Here is a 21,725-nt window from a genome sequence, read left to right on the forward strand (position 1 = left end):
GTTAGAATAAATAATGTGGCATTTAAGTTGAGCCTTAAGAATAAACATTATTACATGGGAGGATGAGAGGGAAAAGACAAGGAGGAGGAGGACCTAATACACACACACAATATACACACGCACACACACATGCACATACACACACACACACAGGAGACACAGTGTGGCTTAGAGTTTGGATGGAGGAAGGTTAGTAGAATAGGAGACTGAACAGCCATTGGAGCTGGGTTATGGAAATCTGCACAGGTCATCTTGAGAATTCTGAACTTTTTTTAGGTAAAAAGGGAGAAGTTATCCAAGAAATTTGCACAAGGGCATGACATGATCGGACAAAGAATTTGGAAGAATAATTATGACAGTGATGCGGACAGTGGAAGGGAATGGATATGAGTAGTGCAAAGGCTTCTGCCTTAGTTTGGTTTCCCAAGCAAGGACTTGAACCAAGACAATGGTGGTGGGAGTGAAAGGAAGGGAGAGGATTAGAAAGATGTTGTGGAGAGAGACTCTTCATGACACAATGTCACTTTGCAGGTGCTATTTCCCTTGGTCAAAAAACCCTCTCATCAGGTACAATTCTTTCCCTCCTGCAAGCCAGGGCTGTAAATATGTCCTAAGTAACAGTCTCTGACCTGATTATTTGAGTAACACCCTCCTACCTGACTCCTGTGTCATCCAGTGCTGTCCATGCCACTGTTGTGTCGTTTGCCACACCACACAGAGCAGTGACCACCTCTAGTATTTTCTACCCTCCCTAGAACTAGGAACTTCTCAAAGAAAGACACTCTATCCTTTGTCATTGCAGTCCCATGATTATATTAGAGTTGTTCTCCAAACATTCTGGATTGCCTGTCTTCTGGGTATGTGTTTGTTTGGATTGTATTCCTGGTTCCCTTGTGGTTGAGTGAGGCTATGTGATGGATTCTGGCCACTGATTTGTGCTGGAGCATTCAATGCCTATGTCAGACCCTCCAGAGATTTCTTTCCCTCTGCCATAAAACCCACATGGGTCCTTCCTGGAGTGAAGATAACACAGATCAGAGCTACCACCAACTCACAATGAACATGAATGTGAAAGAAAAATAAAGCTGTTATTGGTGGAAATCACTGAGATTTTTAGGCATGTTGGTTACATAGCATAACTCAGCTTCTCCTGACTGATACACCTCAGACTCTGGCTCAGCCCTTGGCACAGGGTAGCTCTCTACAGAAATTTGCTGTGTAAATGAAGAAATGATTTGGAAACCAATCAGATAATGAGTGGAAAGGGAGAACAGGAGTCAAAGGTAATCTAAGGCTTAGCTTTGTCAAAGGTAATCATTAGCTTAGTCAAAGGTAATGACTAGCTTAGTTGAGAAACAGGAAGAGAAGAGGGGCAAGAATGAATTTGGTTCTGGACATGTTGGATGTGGTGGGGTCTCCAAGAAGACATGGATGGTAGGAAGTTGACAATACAGGACTGATTGGTTCTCTAAGATTGTCAGGGTTAGAGATAAACATTTTGAACCCCTTAACTTCAGATGATAGTTAAATTATGAGAATAGATTCAATTATTCAGGGAGATAGTAAAGAATATGAAAAGAAGGTAGAGTATTGAAAAATGCCTACCTTTAAGGGTGGGGTGTTGAGGGAGAGGGAGAACAAAAGAGAAAGAATAAAAGGATAATGGATGGTAAGAAAAACAAATTTAAAAACAAATAACTATATAATAGCTTGTGATGCTACAGCTTAAAATAGGAAGAGCATTACTTCTTCCTAAGAGGCAATGGAATTTTACAACCAGGAGGTCCATGGTGACTTCTGAGAGAGGAACAATCGATATTATGATGAGAATCATTATAAATTCAGGTGGTCACATTAGATACTACTTCCCTGATTCTGTTATTGCACCATTTTTTTGACTTGAGATTCCTGAATACTTGTGGTTCTCTAAAGCCACTCTGTCTTGTCCTCAGCCCCACTATAGCTTTAGGAAATGCAGTCTAGGGAGGGTTGGGAAGCAAACACACACCTGCTACCTTGGCTTGAATGTTGTCTGGACCTGGTAGAGGTTACTTTCTTTGCTTCCTAGAAGACTTGCTTAATTCTGAGTTGTGGGCTCCACTGTGGAGAGTTAGTTGCTATGAGTCTCATTTGCTCATTCAGCAGCATCTACTGAACTCTACTTTGTGCAGGAACTGGCTAACATTATCTTCTGAAACTGGAATAATTGAGGTGGATCATAGCTCACTGATACAATTTTTTAGACCTTCTGATTTTTATTCTTCATTAATGAGAAGTTTGTGCTGTCTAATTTCACATTTCTATGTCCATCAGCTTAGCCTTGCAAAACAGACAATTTCTACCTCCTAGTGCTTATGTAATATATAACATTTTTCACAGTCTGCTTTTAAGTAGGGAGGGTTGTTAGAGAGGAAATCCAGGTTAACTACTTTCTACCTGGGACCTTACAAGGCTAGCTCATTACTTTGGATTTCCATTGCTTCTCATAGTGTATGAATCGATCATCCAAACCATTATATACTAAAAGTAATAGCCATGGTCCAGAAATTATATGATGAATTCCTTAATCAAACGGATTTGAGGTTTTGCTCTGATTGGGAAGGTTGACGTCTCTTTGCATTAGCTGGTCCCTCACAGTGAGATTAATGTTTACCAACACCACTTTTAAACAATCAGCCTTGAGACAAATTTCCAGTTTCTTGTCTGGCAACATACAAAGTTTCATATTCTGACGCCTTTTACTAAGCTGACCTGAGAGAACACCGTGAAACAAATGCCTATAATCAGACAATGCATTGTACATATTAGAGAAAAGAGCCTGTGTCTTTTAACAATGCCCTTTCATAAGGAAGGGGCAGGAATTGAGGATCTTGAGAGAAAATTTACATCAGCAAGGTTAGCCGAGGGACTCTTATAAAGAACATTAAATTACAGAGTATGCTGTGTCCTAATTTATCTTCCCATGTTCTACATTCGACTATGAAGTCATTTCAAAGGAAAAAATATTCAGATACACAAGCAGGAATAATACACAGAGCTAGGACTGCCCTCTGGTGTTTCTTTCGATACATTGGCAGAAAAGTAAAAGTCTCAGAAAATTTGATAGCATAGTTTTCTGACTTAAAATTAAATCACAGAAACTAAAGATGGGAAAAATTCCCCCTTTCCAGTAATTTATAGTTCCTTACTCAGTCCACGGAAGAAAAACAGAATAGTAGATGGAATTTTTTAAGTCTTCACCTCTGAAGACACGTGTATTAGTTCTCTCTCATCTTTACTTGTAATGGTATTATTTTATTTTAAAAATAGGTATCACATGAGAAGTCTCTGTACCTTACACTCAATTTTGCTGTCAACCTAAAACTGCTCTAAAAAATAAAGTCTATTAAAAATAGGCCTCGTGGTCTTAAATGATATTTGAAATAGATGAATAGCAATGTGGTTCTAGAGATGGAAGAAAACTGATTCTGGTTCACTTCATGTTATTGAGGACAGCTCTGGAGTTCTGGGTCCTCTCTGCAAAGCTTAATAAGTGGTGCTTCCCGGGAGACCACAGGCACCTTGTGATAATCGTATTTCTAGATTTACAATGTTTTTTTAATATGGTTAAAGACCACACAGAAACACCTGCTAGTGGTTGTAAGACATCAAGGAGGTGATAAATTCAGTTATTTCCCACCTTTTCTGGTTAGCTTGATCTCGCTAAGGTATTTTTTGCAAGGCTCTTGTGGAGAAGGTCCTGGATAGTTGAATCCCATTATTCTGTGCAGGGAGAGACTGGAAATCCCTTGGGAAATCATTTATAGTCCACCCTACAGAGTGTTCGATGGATACTGTGTTCGGGATAGTAACTCCTCCTTTTCTATAGGACTTAATTCGTAGGCTGGGAGGATGGAGAGTAATATGGCGCCCACGATCCACAAAGGCGGGCTTGCTCGTCTAAGCCTCAGCCACTCGGGACTAATTCCAAATAAGCCAGGCTGGGACTTTTAGTTTAGCGATGAAGAGCCGACTGGGAAGACAGAATGAGGGTAAGCTGCCTGTGTCCCCTGTTCCCTGCTGGCTCTGTCTAGCTTGCTGGAGTCAAAAGAGCAATTGGGAGTCCTACAGCAAATCAAGAAATGAAGGAATGAGTAAACATAAAGAAGCCCTTCACATTCTAGTGAAATATGGGCACACTTCCGGCAATAATTTTGTCTCTCTTTGGTGAATGTGGTGGTATATCAGGGCTGACGCTCAGAGGATCAGAACCTGCACGGGGTCCTCAGTGAATGCCCTCTGAGTAGAGGGCCACCCACCGCGTCCCCTACACTGCTCTGCATCTCTGAACTTTGACGGTGGGATCTGATGGTAGGCTTCAGCAGGTGAGAGCTAACAGCATGTGTGAAACCAGGTAAGGAACTCACACAAGTTCTGAAACCCATATCTAAGCATATTACCTCTAAGTCTTTACCTCAACTCCAGAGGTGCTGCTGTTGACATATCAACAGCAGAACATACAACTTGATATTTTTCAGAGATGGAGGCCCATCTGTTTGCCACACTCCTGCTCTCCCCCTGTCTCCCCACCGTTAATCATCCTCAGTGTCTTTGGTGCCACTGGGCCTCTGGGTCCCCTACAGACTCTAGACTTGGGAAAGCATGTCATTTTAATTAAAAAGTAATTACTAAATTAGTTCAGGAATTTATTCAACCTTAAAAAGGAAGGAAATTCAGACACATGCTACAACACAGATGCACCCTGAACATATTATGCTCAGTGAAATAAGCCAGGCACAGAAAGATAACACTGTCTTATTCCGGTGATACCTATGAGATTCCTAGAATAGTCAAATTCACTGAGACAGAAAGGAGAAGGGTGGTTGCCAGGGGGTGGGGGAGGGAGAACGGGAGGTAGTGTTTCATGGAGACAGAGTTTCGGTTTTCCAAGATGAAAAGAGTTCTGGAGATGGATGGTGGTGATGGTCTCACAACAATGTGAATGGACTTAATGCCACTGAATCGAACACTTAAAAATGCTACTTTTATGTTTTGATATTTTACCACAATAAAACCAAAATTAATTTGTGTATTCACTCCACAAACAGTGAATGGCTATGCATGTCATGTTCTGTGCCGGGAGCTGGGAGACGGAAAGATGGACTGGACACAGCGCCTACCTCAGAAAATGTCATAAACATTTCTATGAAGACATCATAAATTTCATGAACCATTTCTGGTTTTCTTTGAAATTTCCCCTTTGGATATACACATTCTTCTGTTTAAGAAACACTTTAACTCTGTAAGTATCATTCAGTGGTGTTATACTAATGACAGTAAATCCCATATTTTGAAATATTAAGTACCCTAACTTTTAACTCCTTCACAATGAATTAAGCTGGCTGTTGTACTTGTGAGGGTCATAGAGTCTTGTTAAAGTCCTTCATTTCTAGCACAACAAAGGTTTTCCGGCTGCTGGGTCTCAGTGGGCGATGGGCAGGGAAGGAGGACGGGGTCGGGGTGTGCGAGGGAGGCAGGTGAAGCATGAAGTGCGTTGAAGGATGAGCCCAACAGCAAAATCAATAGGTGGCGTCCACTGACGATCAACTAAGGCCTCTGGGTTTTGATTTTGATAAGCCGGCTGGCAGTTTTTGTGGGAACTCACCCAATAAACAATCATTCCAGACAACTGTGCCCCTTAGAAGGATTCAGAGGTGTATTTTCCAATGAGGTGGTAATGAGGACCTTGCTTTGTATGTGCACACAGCAGGGAGAAGAATAAAACCACTGGGAAAACCCAAGGAGGTGGGAAACAAAGGAAGGAGAAGGTCGCAAGTGAGCGCCCGTGGCTCGTTTCCGGAAGATGCTTGAAAGGCACTGGGTGGTTTACCAACTTACTGTGGGGTAGGGGTGGGAGCAGAACACCGTGTACTTTCGGATGATGCCGTTCAGCTTGAGAGGGGGGAGCCAGGACACAAAGACCATGGAGGCCGAGGCCGCAGCCGCCTTGACTCCCGCGGGGGGACCTGGAACTGGAAAAGCAGAAAGTTTAGTGACAGAATGATGGAGCTTCCCTCCCCGCCACTCCAGACCCACCAGCCCACAGGACCCCGCTGGGCCCTGCCACTTTCTCTTTCCAGCTCTTCGGGAGTCAGGGATGCGGGCTGAACTGTGTCCCTCAAAACCCATGCCAACTACACATTGGCACTTGCCATCTGCCTCTGCAAGGATTAAATCATGGACTGCTGCAGCCGCTGACCTTCAACACCCACTGAAAGGAGTTTAGGGTGGAGATCAGGAATGAGGCACTCTGTGCTCTGGGAAAAACTGGTAGAACAGGCCTTCAGATAGATAGATATTTTTAGGAGAAGATTTTATGAGCCCGATTCTTGCATCTCGTCGTATCTAGAAAAGCACTACAATCATTAATGGTGCCACCTGTTCCTCATGACAAGCAGGAAGCTTCTGCCAAAGTGTGTGCTTGACTGCACGTACCCCCTTCACTGAAATCATATGTAACACTGACCTTCCCCCCTTCCTCTTTGGAGCAGTTTCTCAGAGCTATCTGAAATTCTGTCTTCCGGGCTATAGTCCTTATTTTGCCCCAAATAAAACTTAACTCACAACTCTCACGTTGTGCATTTTTTTTTCAGTCAACACCCACTTGTTGAAGCCCTAACCCTACCATGCCAGAATGTGACCTTATCTGGAGATGGAATCTTTACAGAGGAAATCAAGTTAAAATGGGGTCATTTGGGTGAGCCCTGACCAGCATGGCTGGTATCCTTGTAAAAAAAAAAGGGAGATGTGGACACAGAGACACACATGGAGGGAAGACAGTGTGAAGACACAGGGAGAAGATGCCCATGTACAAGCCAGGGACCGATTCTCGCTCACCGCCCTTGGAAAGAACCGACCCTGCCCACTCCTTGACCTTGGACTTCTCGCCTCCAGAAATGTGAGACAGCACATTCCTGTTGCTGGTCCCCCAGGCTGCGGGGCTTTGTTACAGCCACCCTGGGGGCTGACACAGTGTCTCTCTGACCAGCGACCTAGGAGCTCCACTGGGCCATGTCCTTGGGCATGTCCCCTAAGAGCCCACTTTAGCAAGTATCCTGCTCAGTCAGTTTAGCCAGAATCCCAATATCTTATCACCTTTGATACCTGATCAAAGTCCTCACTCTCTGTCACCACCAGGTAATCTCTAATCATCCTCGCTGGCCTCCTGCAAAACTCCTGTGAAGTCAATTTAGCCAGAATGCCCCTCATCCCTGATGTTTCCTCTTAGTAATTTTTTTCACCCAATGACCCCACTCCCTCCCCTTCACTCCTTGGCTATAAATTCCCACTTTTCCTTGTTGTATTCAAAGCTGAATCCAATCTCTCTCCCCTACTGCAAAAGCCCCATTGTGGTCATGCCTTCACCTATCAAATCGTTCCCGTGAATGAAGTCTGCCTTGCTGTTCCTTAACCAGTGTCATGAATAATTGTTTCTGTGACAGAACTAACACAATCAGTTCAAGTCCCTGTTTTCCTGGGAGCCTTCTCTATGCTTTTCAGTCCCTGATGATTTCTTGCCTCTGACTAGTAGAGAATTTAGCTTCTGGGTCATCCTTGTTTCTGCTACAGTGTTTGGCTCTGAATGGGCTTGGGGGGTACATCTTGCCTCCTGAGTTAGGAATGAGGGCGAATTACCTCAGTCATCAGAGATCACCCTTCTGTGACCAAAACACCTTGTAATGACACCTCTACTTGGCTCAGGAGAGGCTCAGAAGCAGTTTTTATGAGTATGAATTTTTGTGTCAAAGATTCACAGTTCATACAGACAACAAACTCGCCTCTGTAAATCATCTAAGAATGCAGAAAAGGGTGTTGACAACATGAAGCTTCATTTGAGAAGTGAGATTGAACATAAGTGCCCTTTCCCCCACCCTTTTGTTTTCCAGATTGAAGAGGGAGAATGAGGTGAGGTGGGTAGAACATGGGATAAAGAGGAAAGAGTGTTAAATCTGCTGTGACAGAAACCACGAGGTTATTGCTTTGCTCCTCATTGTTTTAACTTTTCATGTAGAGAGAGGTTCCCCCCTTGATGGAGACCTTGAAATTCAAACCAGTAAGGTCCCCTGTGAGCCCCTGGAGGAAGCTTTGAGTTTCTTCCTTCTCCAAAAACAACCTAACTTCAAAGTAAATATTTTTGGAGTTGAATGTGTATCTCATAATTGTCACCTTCTAGGTGACAATTCTAGGTCAAGTTGATGCTCAAATTCTGACCTTGACTCTTCTAGGTCAAAACAACAAAACCAACAACTCTGGCAAGAGTTAATGGGGGTTGGACACAGTCATCATTTGAAAATATAAAATCTTGGGATCAGTTTTTGACAAGTTCCACCAAGAGCAGAAGGTCTAGAGAAAGGAACACATAGGAGTGATGAAGCTTGGATCAATAGGTCCCTGGGAACAAGGTACCTTTGTTCTGAATATGCTTCGTTTTCTACAGGTGAGGGCAATCACCGAGACATCTACAACCTGGTTCAGAGCCACAAGGGCTCCTCCCGAACGCCAAGGGTAGAGCGTACATGTGCTTAATATTCCCACGCTAATGGATGCCCCCGGATTGGCCAGAACCCTCCATTTCTTGCGTAAAGCAAACCACGCAGCTGGCGTCCACCACGCACTCCCTCTGGCCAGCGTCCTTCTAGGACCCCAAGTACTTTGGCAACAACCCCTTGGCTGGCTGCTCATCAGGAGTGTCAGGCTTGTTTCCACCCTGTTTGTGACAATTGTACTTGTCAAGGTAATGCAGTTTAATTTATGGAAACTGATGAAATATGAGTGCACAAAGAAAGCTGTTTTTATGACAATGGATGGGACTTTGGAAAAGCTTTCTGAAGGTAAGTTTTAAAAAAAAAAGAAGCTTCAATTAGGTTTGGGCAAGACTAGTGAGAAGAACAGGACACATGGCAAAAAAATCAAGGCAAACAGATAAAAAGAAATTAAAAAGCAGATTACTGGCCAATGACAATACATGTTTACTCCACGATCAAGAAATTAAAGTGGAAATTACAGATGATCCATGATGAATACAGTTCAAAGAATGAAAAATGACATAGAACTCTAATCTCTTCACCCAAAACTAAAGAAATGAGTCTGGATCATTTGATTAGACAATGATTATATAATAAATGTATATGTATATGTTTTAAGTTAAACTACAATGTTTGAATTCTGTCGCTTGGTCACTGTAAAATGTAGTGATTCCTTCTTTAGTAGATTATTTCCATTAACTTGCCTGGATCACGTCAGATCAAAGGGTTTTTCACTGCACTTACTACCTAAACCCCCAAGTGGTTCCTCATACACTGATTTATGATCTATCTTGTACAATCTTTCCTTGTAGGGTTATTAGAATTTTGCACAAGAAAATAATAAATATACAGAAACTGAGGCACAAGACATTGGAGAAAGATTTTCAGGATTTCTGAGCCAATACTTTACGAATGAGAATTTAAAATTTTAGCTCTGGTTTGGATTACACCACAATGGTTAAAGGTGTGGGCTTTGCAGCCTCCACGGCTGGCTTTTGCCCAACTTTACCACTTGGTTCTGTGTCCTGGGCAAGTTCATAAGTTCTCTAATAAGTCTTAAGTCCCTCATCTAGGAAGCCAGAACAATAATTATACCAAGTTATTATTTTACTGTTAAGATTATGAGAGAGAATTCATGTGAAGAATTAATACGAGTCCTGTATATAATACGCACTGAATAAACTCTAGCTATCATTTGTAATAACCATCACCATTTCTTTATCGTACATATTGCTAAAGGATTCTGGTCTTTACTTTGTAACTCAGTGTTGAATTATAAACACCAAATGTTGGGAGTGGCAGGAGACAGAGATGGCTTAGGAGGGTGTGTCTGGGACATAGTTTGTTAAGACGCACTCCTAGTCATCAGGTTACATTTTGGTAATCTGCTTTTTTCTTATGACGATATAGGCAAGCTTAGGTAGCCTTCATGAATTTCTGGCCATCGTTGAGTGAACTTATGGCTCCAGATTTGATGGGTTGAAGTTAAGAATGCAGTGGCTGAGGACCATCTCTTCTGCGTTCTCCCACGTGCTCAGACCTCCCCTGTGCACACAGATGCTCTCAGAGCTCTGGTGTCCGATGGCCCCGGCATCTCCGCTCTGACTCACGCACCTTAGACCTATCCTGTTCAAAGCAGGGCTCACCACCTTCTCTCCCAAGCCTCCCACCTCCCGTCCCCTATTGCAGGAAACAACACGGCCATCTCCTTGGTCGCAAGAGCCAGAACCTAGAATTCTCTTCCCTTCTCGTTGTCTCTCGGTGGATGTGTAAGGTTGATGTGTGCTTTAGACCTCCACGTGGACGTGTCAGGTCAGTGGCTGGATTCTCTTCCTGGCTCTGCACAGCACTGGACCCCTTTTTAGGTCCCTGGATGTGGCGTGCGTCTCCCACATCAGGTCATTGACACATGATGACGGAGAGCCTTGGGTTCCTCCTGCCTGGAAGTGTTCCCCGCCCTCCACCTTGTCCTTGGCGACTCAAACTCATCTCAGCTTCTGCTGGTGCGCGCTTTCTCGAGAAAACCTTCTCTGTCACTAGCCTAGGTGAGGTCAGGATGGGTTGTCTCTGAAGACGTTTCTTCATGGCACTTTTCATAACCCACTCAGGAGTGATCAGTAAATATCTGTCTCCCCCACCAGCCTGCGAGCCCCACCTTTCCTGTTCTCTGCCGTGTCTCCAGTGCCCGGGCCAGTATCTGGGGCATACTAGGTCCTCCAAGCAGATTTTCTAAATGAGCTCAGTGTGGCAGGCAGGATTCTAAGATGGTGCCCAAGATTCTCGCCCTCTGATATCCACACCTGTGTAATTACTTCCCCTTGAATGTGGGTGGTACCTGTCACTATGATGGATGGATCACTCTCAAAATCAGGTTACATTTTGTGCAAAGGTGAAGGGATTTTGCAGATATGATTAAGGACCCAATCAGCTGACTTTAAGTTACTCGAAAGGAGAGTAACTTGGGTGGGCCCGACCTAATCAGATGAGCCTCTTAAAAGAGGGTCTAGATGTCAGAGAGGGATTTGGAGCAGTAGAGACGGGCTCCTGTTGGTGATGAAGAGGTCAACTGTCCTGCTATGACCACACGACCATGTGACCCTGCTGGGGCCATGTGACAGGGATTGGGGAGTGGCCTCTGGGGGCTGAGGAGATGGTCTCAGCCCTAAGGGACCTGGATCCTGCTGACCACCAGTGAGCTCGGGTGAGGATCCGACCTCAGATGAGAGCCCAGGCCCAGCCAACACTGTGATTTCAGCCTGTGAGACCTGGTTAACCCGTCCCTGGACTCCTGACCCCAGGAAATGGTCAGATAATGAATTTGTATTGTTTTAAGGTGCTAAGTTTGTGATGACTTGCTACACAGCTAGAGAATGGGTCCACACAGTCAAGCCACCTAAGAGTGTATCTTAATGTGAAACATCAGCCTTATTGTTCTGTAAAAATATTGCCTCAATCTGAAGTAAGACAAAAGTCTAAGTACCTCACAGACACTTTGGTCAGCTTCGTTTTTGTCATCATCGTTTTTCTGGTCTTAGAGATCAGCCACAGGCAGGGGTATGTGTGTGTGCGGTTTGTGGCTTGTGTGGTGTGTGCAGTGTACGTGGTGTGTGTTTTGTGATTTGTGTGATGTGTGTGTGACGTGTGTGTAGAGCATGTCTGCATGTGTAGCGTGCGTGGTGTGTGCGTGGTATGTGTGAGTGTGTGTACAGTGTGTGCGTGTGCACGTGTGGCTTGTGGTGTATATGTGATGTCTGCGCTGTGTGCGGTGTGGTGCACACATCAGGATGTGTGTATGTGTGACCCGCCGGGACAGCCGGGTCCCCCTGAGCCCCGGGCTCCGCAGCGGCTTTTCTGAGCCGAGAGCAGACGACGTGACGCTGCAGGGACACCTCCACAATAGCAGTTGTCGTCACGGCCAAGCAATGCATGAGGCCCCTTTTCTCTTCTGGTTTCCATCAGGCTCCAGTATGTCTGGCCTTTGCACCCATTAGAGCAGTGGTTTCCAAACACTCTTTAAAGTGGACAAATCCTTTTAAGTGTCATGTGGGAGACCCATGCATAACACAGTGGAAGTGGAGTGGCTCTTCCTGAAGCAGAGCTGGGAGGGAGCCCCTCAGGGGCCCTCCCCATGACCACTGGGCACCTCTGAGGCCCCCCTAGGAGCCCTTGGACTTCCTAGGAACCTGTGTGAGAATCACTGCAGCGGAGGAAGCTTTGACATCCACGTGGTGGAAGGCCTCCCAGGACATCCTGGTCTGTTGTGTTGCCGGTGTATCCGCTACTACACAGAGCACATCACAACCCTGCCAAATGCTGCAGGACTCTGGAATCCTAAGCAGTATTGATACCGATTAATTGACAGGCCTTCCCATGGCACACAAAGCCTTCAGTGTCCCCTGAAGGGCAGCCCTGCTGGCGGTTAGGCAAATACACACACACACACACACACACACACACACACACACACACACACACACAGAGTCCATCACCTTTAAGGTGAACCAGGGTGCGGTTACACTATCATCTGAGAACACACCATCCATGCCTTCAAGAGGATGTATGGCTCAAGATACGGGTGGCCAGAGGAATCAAATATCCTGATGTCTGTTTATTTTTCTCTCGCTCTTAGCTCCACTTTCAGATGTCCTGCTAAACAGATCGTTAACCGTGGCAGAGAGGGACCAAAGATCACATACTACAGCTCCTGCTGGCCTTCTTCCCACTTGGAAGAGCTATGTGCATTTGTGATGTATTCAGTAAATATTTGCACTTAAACACAACCGTCACTATTTATATATATGCAATGTTTTCTTTTGTAGAAAAGGATCAGGGCTGAAACTACCTTCTGCCAGCAGAATGAAAATAACAATTGGAAAAATAATAGATTGCGTTTGTGTGTGTTCTCTTTCCCCATGGCTTGGTTCAGATTATATTCTCAGCAAATAAAATGGTATCAGGATTTCACAAACATTTTAGAATTCAGAATTAGTTGTCTTGTGTTCAAAAACAAAAAGCTTGATTGGCAAATAATCTTTTGTGGTCTTGCAGCAATAAAAAATGTGCAAGTTCTCAATGACTGAGCAGTCCTGGGGAGAGAAGCTGAGACGTCCGTTTTTCTTACAGACCCTGAGAATATCTCCATGGACCCACAACTATACTGATGGAACGGAGACTATGGACCCGATAATATGTCCAAGGATCTATATCAGAGATCTATATCAAGATCTCCATATTCTTGGAGAATACGTCCAAGAATCTTTATAGAAACTGAGAAACTACTTATGGAACAGAAGACTTGTTTTCTAAACAAATATTTCAGTTGTGAATTATCCCCTATAAAAGTAAACATTTTGTCTGTGTTATTTTTCAATTTCATTTATTTAATCTATTTTTATTTATTTATTATTGATTCTGTTTTTATCTCTTTCACTAGCAAGTGATAAATTTTTCCTTTTTAAGATGATCAGTGACCTAACAACATAATTTAAAATTCCAGACCCCGTGACACTGAGGGGTGAGGACGTTAGTTTAAGAACTGTTTTGGGCAGAGAAGTCCTAATTGAATGTTTGCTGTGAATGTGTTAATATTTCTTTACTTGCAAGACCATCAATAAACAATGAAACTTCAACCTGTGCCTAGACCAGTGCTTTTCTGAGGAAAAACAATATATGTTGACAATTATTATTTTCTATTTTTACATCGTTTAATTGAAGTCGGCAGTGTTATCCAAACTTCAAATCATAAGACTTCATAGAAGCATCAACAGGATTTATACTCTTTGATTACGCATTCCTTTCAAGCAGACACAAAATTGTAATCAGTTCTGTAAACTGCTCAAATGTCTATTTATATTAGACATTGAGTCTATAAGGATGGCTGGCACAATTCTTCACCATTTCTAGATTAGTGAATTTTTCATGTGAATCTGGGAAATAGGCTCATTATTATACTAGTTTTTCTCTCTTTCTACCTAATCTCTGCTCTGCTTCTTTTTGAAAATGCTGATGATTTATCCCAGATAAATACTGACACTCAGCTCTGCATCAGTCTTCGTCCACGTTAGCACAAGTGGAATTCTTGATCTCCTCCCTGGGGTAACTGGTGTGCCCAAGGCAGGGCCTTCCACAATTAATCACATCTCCCCTTACTATTAGCACTGGATATGAAAGCAGAGAATTGATTGACAAATTACACTTTGGGTCTCAGGGTCAAGTTTTGAGACAGAGCTCTATGATTTCTAAAACTGGAGGAGTAATTAAAAATTGATCCCAAATTACCAGTCAGTATGGAGCTGTAAAGAGCTTTCCACTTTTATTGGATTTCTGTACGTTTTTCTGAAAAATGCAGGTGTCAAAATTCATGTTGCTGATCAATTTGCTCTTTAAATAATAATTCCAGTGACATCTGTGTTATTGCTTAGCAATGCAAAAGAAGGTTCCACCCTCATTCTGAAGGAGTGGAGATCAAATAATCAAATGTCTAGTGTCAGGAACCATCCCACGATATGTCAAGCTAGGTGATGTTTGCACACATCACTTCACTTTTTATGTCTTAATTCTGTGCAGTCTGATTGTCATTTTGTACATGAAAAAAGTCCAGTTCAGAGGAAGTGAGGTAAGGTGTCAAAGTCCCACGGCAGCAGGTGGCAGAGCCAGCATCTAGACACAGCTCTCTGTCTATTACATTTAAAAAATTAAATATGGCTGTCTTCACCCAGGACATAGCTTTGTAGATATCTCTATGAATGTGTGACTTCTTAATGGCATTGCATTTTGACCTCAGATTTCCCTAAAGAGTGCAATTTCTTTGGGCGGCATTGGCTGACACCTGCACATAACTGGGAATAATCACTTGTGTGTTCTAGAAAAACTGAGGGTAATGAGGTTAAATTTGTGTGCGGGAGCTAGAATGCAAGAAGGGCTAGAGAGACAATAAAGATAATATGTGAGGGTAGACGGACAGGACTGCTTGGGGAGCAGGGCTGGGTTTGATGAGGGCAGAGCAGAGAGTGATGTTGTGAATGTCAGGGGAGTCTCCTTAGGAGACAGAAAAGCTGGGCAGGAAGGGTCTGCCCAAGCCTCTGACAGTGTGTCCCTAGCTTTGCTCCCACAGGACATAGTGGGTGAAGCAACAGCATGTTGACTGTCTATGTAGTAAAGGACATCAAACCTGCCAATACATGGGCAGTCATGGGCAATGGAAAACAGCTCTCCCACCCACACCCTGCCCAGCTTCCTGGGGAACAGAGGCCCTGTAAGAAGACAAAAAAACAAAACAAAACTGCAGAGCCAAAGCAGCACAGAATTTAGGTGTAGTGGTTCCCATCTCAACTCTGGCTCGGGTATAATTCTGAGCTCTGATTTGGAGGATTCCACAAGGGAATCAATTTGATATCAATTGCTCTTTCTTTTATTAAGGTAGAAACTGTTTTTCTCACTATTGCCATAATATGTATTAGAAGTTAAATTATTCTTCAAAAAGTCTGCAGTGAGGTCCCTCAGGCTTTCCCTTAAAATAATATAAAAAACTATTTTGCCATACAGTTTTTGTAGGATTGGGAAATAGTCACACAACCAAGTCCAAACTGTGATCTGAAAGATGTGCTACGATTTAAAATTTTACTAAATAATCATAAATTTTTGTAAGAAATTTTAAAAAATTAACATGAAGCTCTCACACTGAGGGCTTATTCTAATGTTATTCTAAAGCTGGCACAGCATATGACGACGTAGACCATTATAGACCATTACATAATTTTTAAGTGGAGAGATGGAAATGATCAGAGCTTACACTAATAGCTAAAGAGTCACTGAAATTATTCTCATGGGATACAAAACAGGGGTGGCCCTGGGATACAGCCCTAGGATAAAAGGCACTTTTGTTTAAAATAATATGTGCCTCCCCCCACCCACCCCAAAAATAAAAATTATAGGGGAAGAGAGAAACAATGGATAAATCAAACAAAGGTGTCACAGGAAGTGCTGGTCTGAATCGTGCTGGAATATTTGGGGAGGGCAGCAAAAAGTTTGCATGGAGCAAAGTCAAGAATAGGTGGGTGAATTAATTCTCTGACCCAGCCTTTCCAGCAATAGCTCCTGCCCGGGAATGCTGCCAGCTGGTGGGAGCCTCCTGTGTGTCCCCTGGAGGTTCAGACGGGACCTGAGCTCTCCCCCAACAAGCCGCCCCCTTTCTCACCATCCTCTTTGGTCCGAGTGAAGATCTGCTCGCTTCGCACGCCGTCCCCAGCCCGGGTGAAGGCCAGCACCTGGATGCTGTAGTTGGTGTATTTCTCCAGCCCGTCCAGCTCCAGGGAGGGCTGCGTGGTGGTGACGTTTTTAATCTCACCCAGCTCTGGAGGACAAGAAAACACGAACCTGTTACCGCGGCTGTGGGCACCATCCTTGCTGCCCAGCACTGGGCCACGAGCCTCCATCGGTCACACCCTGAAATCACTCAGGGTACTAGGCACGGTCTTCCTGTGACACTAACGCTCTGTGACATTTGGAAAAGGTCATTTGCACCAAACTGCCACAGAGCACAGGGCGGAAAATCGGTCTGGAAAACAGCAATTCACTCCAAGTGTTATAAACCCAACGCTGGCCCCGTGGCTGCCCTCCTGAACTGTCCCCAAGCAGGTTTCCCGCACCCCAGGCCCCAGGGAGCCAGGACCACTCTGCTCACTCTGCAGAGACCCTTCTAACTGCTCATCAAGAAGCTTCTACAAGTCGAGGTTCATTTTTCCATTTTAAAAAGCAAACTCCTTTAAGGTGCACGTGTTTTTCAGCACCTAACTTAAGTATATGAGCCACGGCAGCGCAGCAAACCCCTCCTGCCACCTGGAGTGAACCCTTCGGCTGATGTGTCGGGAACGTGGCGTCAGCTAAAACTCCTTCACATTCTGGAGCGGGATCAGCTAATGACAGGCAAAGATGGACCTTTATGCTGGCCCATCTGAGGTACGCGATACACGGCAGTTTGAGAAAACTCACGGTGATGTGTTAAATACCGCCACGGGGGCTTCCCTGGTGGCGCAGGGTTGAGAATCTGCCTGCCAATGCAGGGGACGCGGGTTCGAGCCCTGGTCTGGGGAGATCCCACATGACGCGGAGCAACTAGGCCCGTGAGCCACAACTACTGAGCCTGCGCGTCTGGAGCCTGTGCTCGGCAACAAGAGAGGCCGCGATAGTGAGAGGCCCGCGCACCGCGATGAAGAGCGGCCCCCGCTCGCCGCAACTAGAGAAAGCCCTCGCACAGAAACGAAGACCCAGCACAGCCATAAGTAAATAAATAAATAAATAAATAAATAAATAAAATTCAGTTCTCTGGGAAAAAAAATATCATTAAAAAAAGAAAAAATCCATTGTTTAAAAAAACAAACAAACAAAAATACCGCCACGGGTGCTCTGGATTTTGAAAGGAGCCACTGGCGGAGGAGCTGGAGGAGGAGGGAGGGGCCTGAGGAACTGCTCACATTTAGGGCAAGTGGCCGTGTGTGGGATGTTTGCTGCAGGCTGGCCCCCGGGCCCGCTGTGCCCGGTTACTCAGAACTGGGGTGGGAGACGGGGTCCAGGAGGGAGTCCTCCTTGGTGTCTGGCCACCTCTGCACACAATGCACACAGTGAGGCTGCCCGAAAGGGTCTCTCGCGCTCTCTGGCCTCAGTAAAGGCAGCTGACACGCCGTGTGTGCTTCCTTAGGTTCCCAGGTTAACTCATTTACCCAGCATGACCATGCTCTTGTTTCCACAACCCATTCATTTTACAGGAGAGGAAACTGAGGCAGGCAGAGGCTCAGTAGCTTCCCCAGGTCCCGGAGCTGAGCACGGGGGCCGAGAGCATGGGCCGTGGCACCACAGGGCGTGGCCGCACGGCCACGGTCCACACTCTCAGCCACTCCCTGTGGTCGCTCGGTGGACCTGCATGTCGCCCAGATGAGATGCGCTTCTGCCAGCCTGGTTTCCTCTTCCTGCTCTCTGTTTTTCTTTCCTCTTGTCCTTCTAGCACATTGCACGGAAGTTCAGAGATGAGTGGCCAACTGTTTTGTGATTATGGTGACTATGAATGTCTATTTTTACTCTTGTCATCAAAAGGATCAGGGTTGAACTGGACATAGCAGGATAGTTGAATTTAAAAGCAGGGGTAGCCAAGGCTTGTCACTCACATGCCAGGGACCCCTGTGTGTGATGAGGGCTGTGAAGGGACGGGAAAAATGGGCACAGACACAGCCTCGGACCCCAACAGGAGCCCGACGCCTGTTCCCACCTTGGGCAGCTTGTGGATGAGTTCTGGGGTGGGGGAGAGAGCAGAGCAAAGGGCGCAGCCCCCCAAAGATGCCTGTGGCCTAGTGTCTTCTTGGGGCAGACTTTTAGGGGCCACAATCTAGAAACCAGAGCAGATGGCTTATGAAAATGAAAAAAAATGTTTTTTCCTGTGTGGTCACTGCGCATTTGGAAAGCTGACAATCGTTACCCTCAGATGGGTTAGAAATTCTTTCCTGTGAAGGAAAAGTCTGCCCTGGGTGACCATCAGACCTCTTTCCATTATATTATTCATTTATAACTTTCATTTTCCTGAACATAGATAATATAGGTCAATTGGAGTAGGTTAAAAAATTCAAATGCTAATGGAAAAAGTTTAAGTATAGATCTCATCAAGATCTTTTCAGATTTAGGAACGTCTACATTATGCCAAAGATTACACACACACACACACACACACACACACAGGGAAAATGCAACTCAGGGGAGGGGCTTCCACGGGGCTGTGTGCAGGGCTAGTTATGAGAACTTGACTATATCATGTGACCTCTTGGGGCCTCTGGTTTTATGCTTTTGTTTTTATCTTTAAGAAGGACCCAGGGTCTCTACATCACGGGGGAAGTACGAGCTCCAATTACAGTGCAGGGGAAAGGTGCGCCGATGGGACAGGGCTGTTCCCCTGTGAGACACAGTGATGGAGAAGAGGACAGTTAAGAGGGAGAAGGGCAAAGTGGGACACCCTGATCTTTTTAAAGAAAGCAACACTTGACACAAAAGAATTACACCCGCTCATGAATTACCATACTAATTAGAATTGGTATTTGGATATTGACTCATATGTGGGTTCATATTATTTGGAAGAACTAATTTATCACTAACCATGAATATGAATGCAGTCCAAACCCCTGTTCAAAATTACCCCCCCCAAGGATTTTTAAAAACTACCTGTGCCCCAGAATCGACCACAAAAGCACCCCATTCTCTCTGCTGGGAGGGTATGTCCCTGACTCATCAATGTAGAGGAAGTAAAAAGGAAAATTATGAAAAAAGCCAAATTCAAAACAGCGTGCTTCATTTGTCGCTCTTTCAAGCTCCTTTTCTTTTTTTATGGCTTAAACACGGATTTCTACCACCTACTTTTCACGGCCCCAGTGGAGTCATTAAAAAAAAAAAAAAATATATATATATATATATGGTACAGTACAGTAGAAATTAGCACAACATTGTAAATCAACTATACTTCAATAAAATAAATTTTTTAAAATATATGGGAAGCAAAGAATAGTGTTCAGTTGAAATCATGAGTAAAATAATGTGAAATTAATATAGAAAATAAATTCAGAAATCATACTATTTATAGTACAAAAAGTTTTTTTAAGAAAAACATTATATTTTAAAACAAAATAGTTTTATGTATTTATTTACACCCTTCTTCATTCTTAACGGGTCTAAGGAAGAAATCAAAATAGGGGTGGAAATCACTTTTCCCAAGTGCCTCCTCAACCTGCCGGCATCGTGGCAAAAGTCTTGGTTGGCACTTAAACGTTGCTTTGATTCAGAATCTGTCGTTTTTGTCTTGAAGAAAGACAGAGGGTTGAAAAGCAGCTCCAATTCCGATGGAAATAGTGGATTTTCAAAGTGTGCCATCTTCCTAGCAATCTTAGACTAACTGCTTCTGTCAGGTCTTAAAAATTCTTTGACTTTCATATTATAAAATACTCAGAAATTTCACCGACCTATTGTACATCTAACCTGTCCTATCAAATATATTAACCAGTTTTATCTGGTCATATTAACAATAACAAAATGCTTTTTTATGACTATTTTTAAAAGTATTTGGGGCAATTGCTAATCACAGCAGTAGTAAGGATCTCCTTCTCTCTTGGCCTGCACGAGTGAGTGTGGGTGTGTGTCTATGTGTGGTGTATCCTCAAGCTTAGCAGGTATAGTTCTTTACATGATCACTATGTGTTGTGTGTCTGTGGGAACCTCAGGGCCGCAATCTAAGAGTTTGTGCACAAGAATCCAGTAATTCCATGAAATTCCCTGCTAATGCATAAATGTCACTTCCCAGAGGTAGCAGGTCAGGAATGACTGTTCACAGCAGGTTTCTGAGGGTTTCTTTCTCATCTTTTGGAGATTAAGTGTAGAACTTCTACATTAGGCATTAAGCACATCCCCTTGATCTTCATACAGTGAGTAAAAGTACCTTTAGACACTGTATGCATTTCCAAGCATTCTTTATTTAAAGACTTGTATGTTTTTAAATATTCAAGTTTTTAAAGCTTTAAAGTGTAAAGTTGACTGAACGATATTAACCGTCTCACCCGTCGTAGAACTAAGGTGCTTACGGGCATTTATTAGCACATACGAGTAAAACATGAAAATGTGGTGAACAGTCACCACCGGATTACGGAAATGTTTCCAACAAGAACAAAAAAGGAACGATTTTAGTGCAACACTGCCTTTAGGTATGTTAGCGTGTTTAATTTCATCTTATTCGAGATGAGGATTAGACACCAGAACAAGTATATGCCATGATCTATTACCGTATTGTGTCAGTAAAGTAGATAATGTGAAATTTTTCGTTGCTCCGTATCTTACTTCTATGGGAATTTTAAAGCTCTGTTTGCAGGGAGGAGGTGAAGTGAATCACCTGTTTAACTCTGAACTCTGTCCCTCCGTGGGGCTGGCTGTGCCTCACTGGCCTAGAGGTTCTGTATGCATCACATCTCCCCACTCTCACTAGGCTAGAGCATCCATCGGGGCAGATGCTGCATCCTCAGTGTCAGGCAGGAGCTTAGCACAGAGTAGCTGCTCAGGTAACACGTCTGCTTCGGGGGGTCCCACAAGGGGAATCAGAATGTCTCCCACTGCTGGCACTACGCAAAGTGCTACCTCGACATCAAGGGAATCAGATCTGGTCCTCAGCTCTGAGACACAAGTCTGGCTGCAGATGTAAACAGCTAAGCCTGGAACTCTGCTATTTACTTAGCAAATTAAGCTGCCTTTGCTAATGTGTCTTCCTTCCTTTATTCGGGCACCAATAGTGGAACCCCTGCAGCCTCTGAGGCCCAGTGTGTTCTGATTACATAGGTGGGGAAAGTGACCGGGTTGGCAGAGCAGACCCAGGTGGTCCTGAGCAGAGGTGGGAAATGCCCTGGGGGCCTCTGTGTTTGCCCAGACTCAGGGGACCCACAGTCAGAAGAGCTGCAGGAAGCCCCAAACCAGAGCGGAGGCACCCCCGGGGGCTGGATATGGGGAGCGGGGGAGGGTGCAGGTGTGGGCCACCCAAGTCCTGGGCCACAAGCAGAGAGCAAAGCCTTTCCTGTTAGGGGCTGTAGCTCAGGCTGGGCCTGTCGTGCTCCTGGCATGGGGCTCAGCCTGGCTCGGTGACGTCAGGCC

At 44.4% G+C, this 21,725-nt stretch overlaps 1 protein-coding gene across 1 annotated transcript in view; it reads right to left on the bottom strand.

Moving 5' to 3' along the window:
* The window catches only part of DSCAM (DS cell adhesion molecule), a 740,935-nt gene that overhangs the window by 79,770 nt on the left and 639,440 nt on the right, over positions 1–21,725 (bottom strand). Inside the window, exons 20-21 of the mRNA XM_059920026.1 lie at positions 16,261–16,416; positions 5,878–6,011 (exon numbers count right to left, since the gene is read on the bottom strand). Of these exons, the coding sequence (XP_059776009.1) occupies positions 5,878–6,011; positions 16,261–16,416 (290 nt within the window). The remainder of the gene's footprint in view (positions 1–5,877; positions 6,012–16,260; positions 16,417–21,725) is intronic.

Source organism: Balaenoptera ricei, chromosome 4 (genome assembly GCF_028023285.1).
Source record: "Balaenoptera ricei isolate mBalRic1 chromosome 4, mBalRic1.hap2, whole genome shotgun sequence".
Classification (NCBI taxonomy): Eukaryota; Metazoa; Chordata; class Mammalia; order Artiodactyla; family Balaenopteridae; genus Balaenoptera; species Balaenoptera ricei.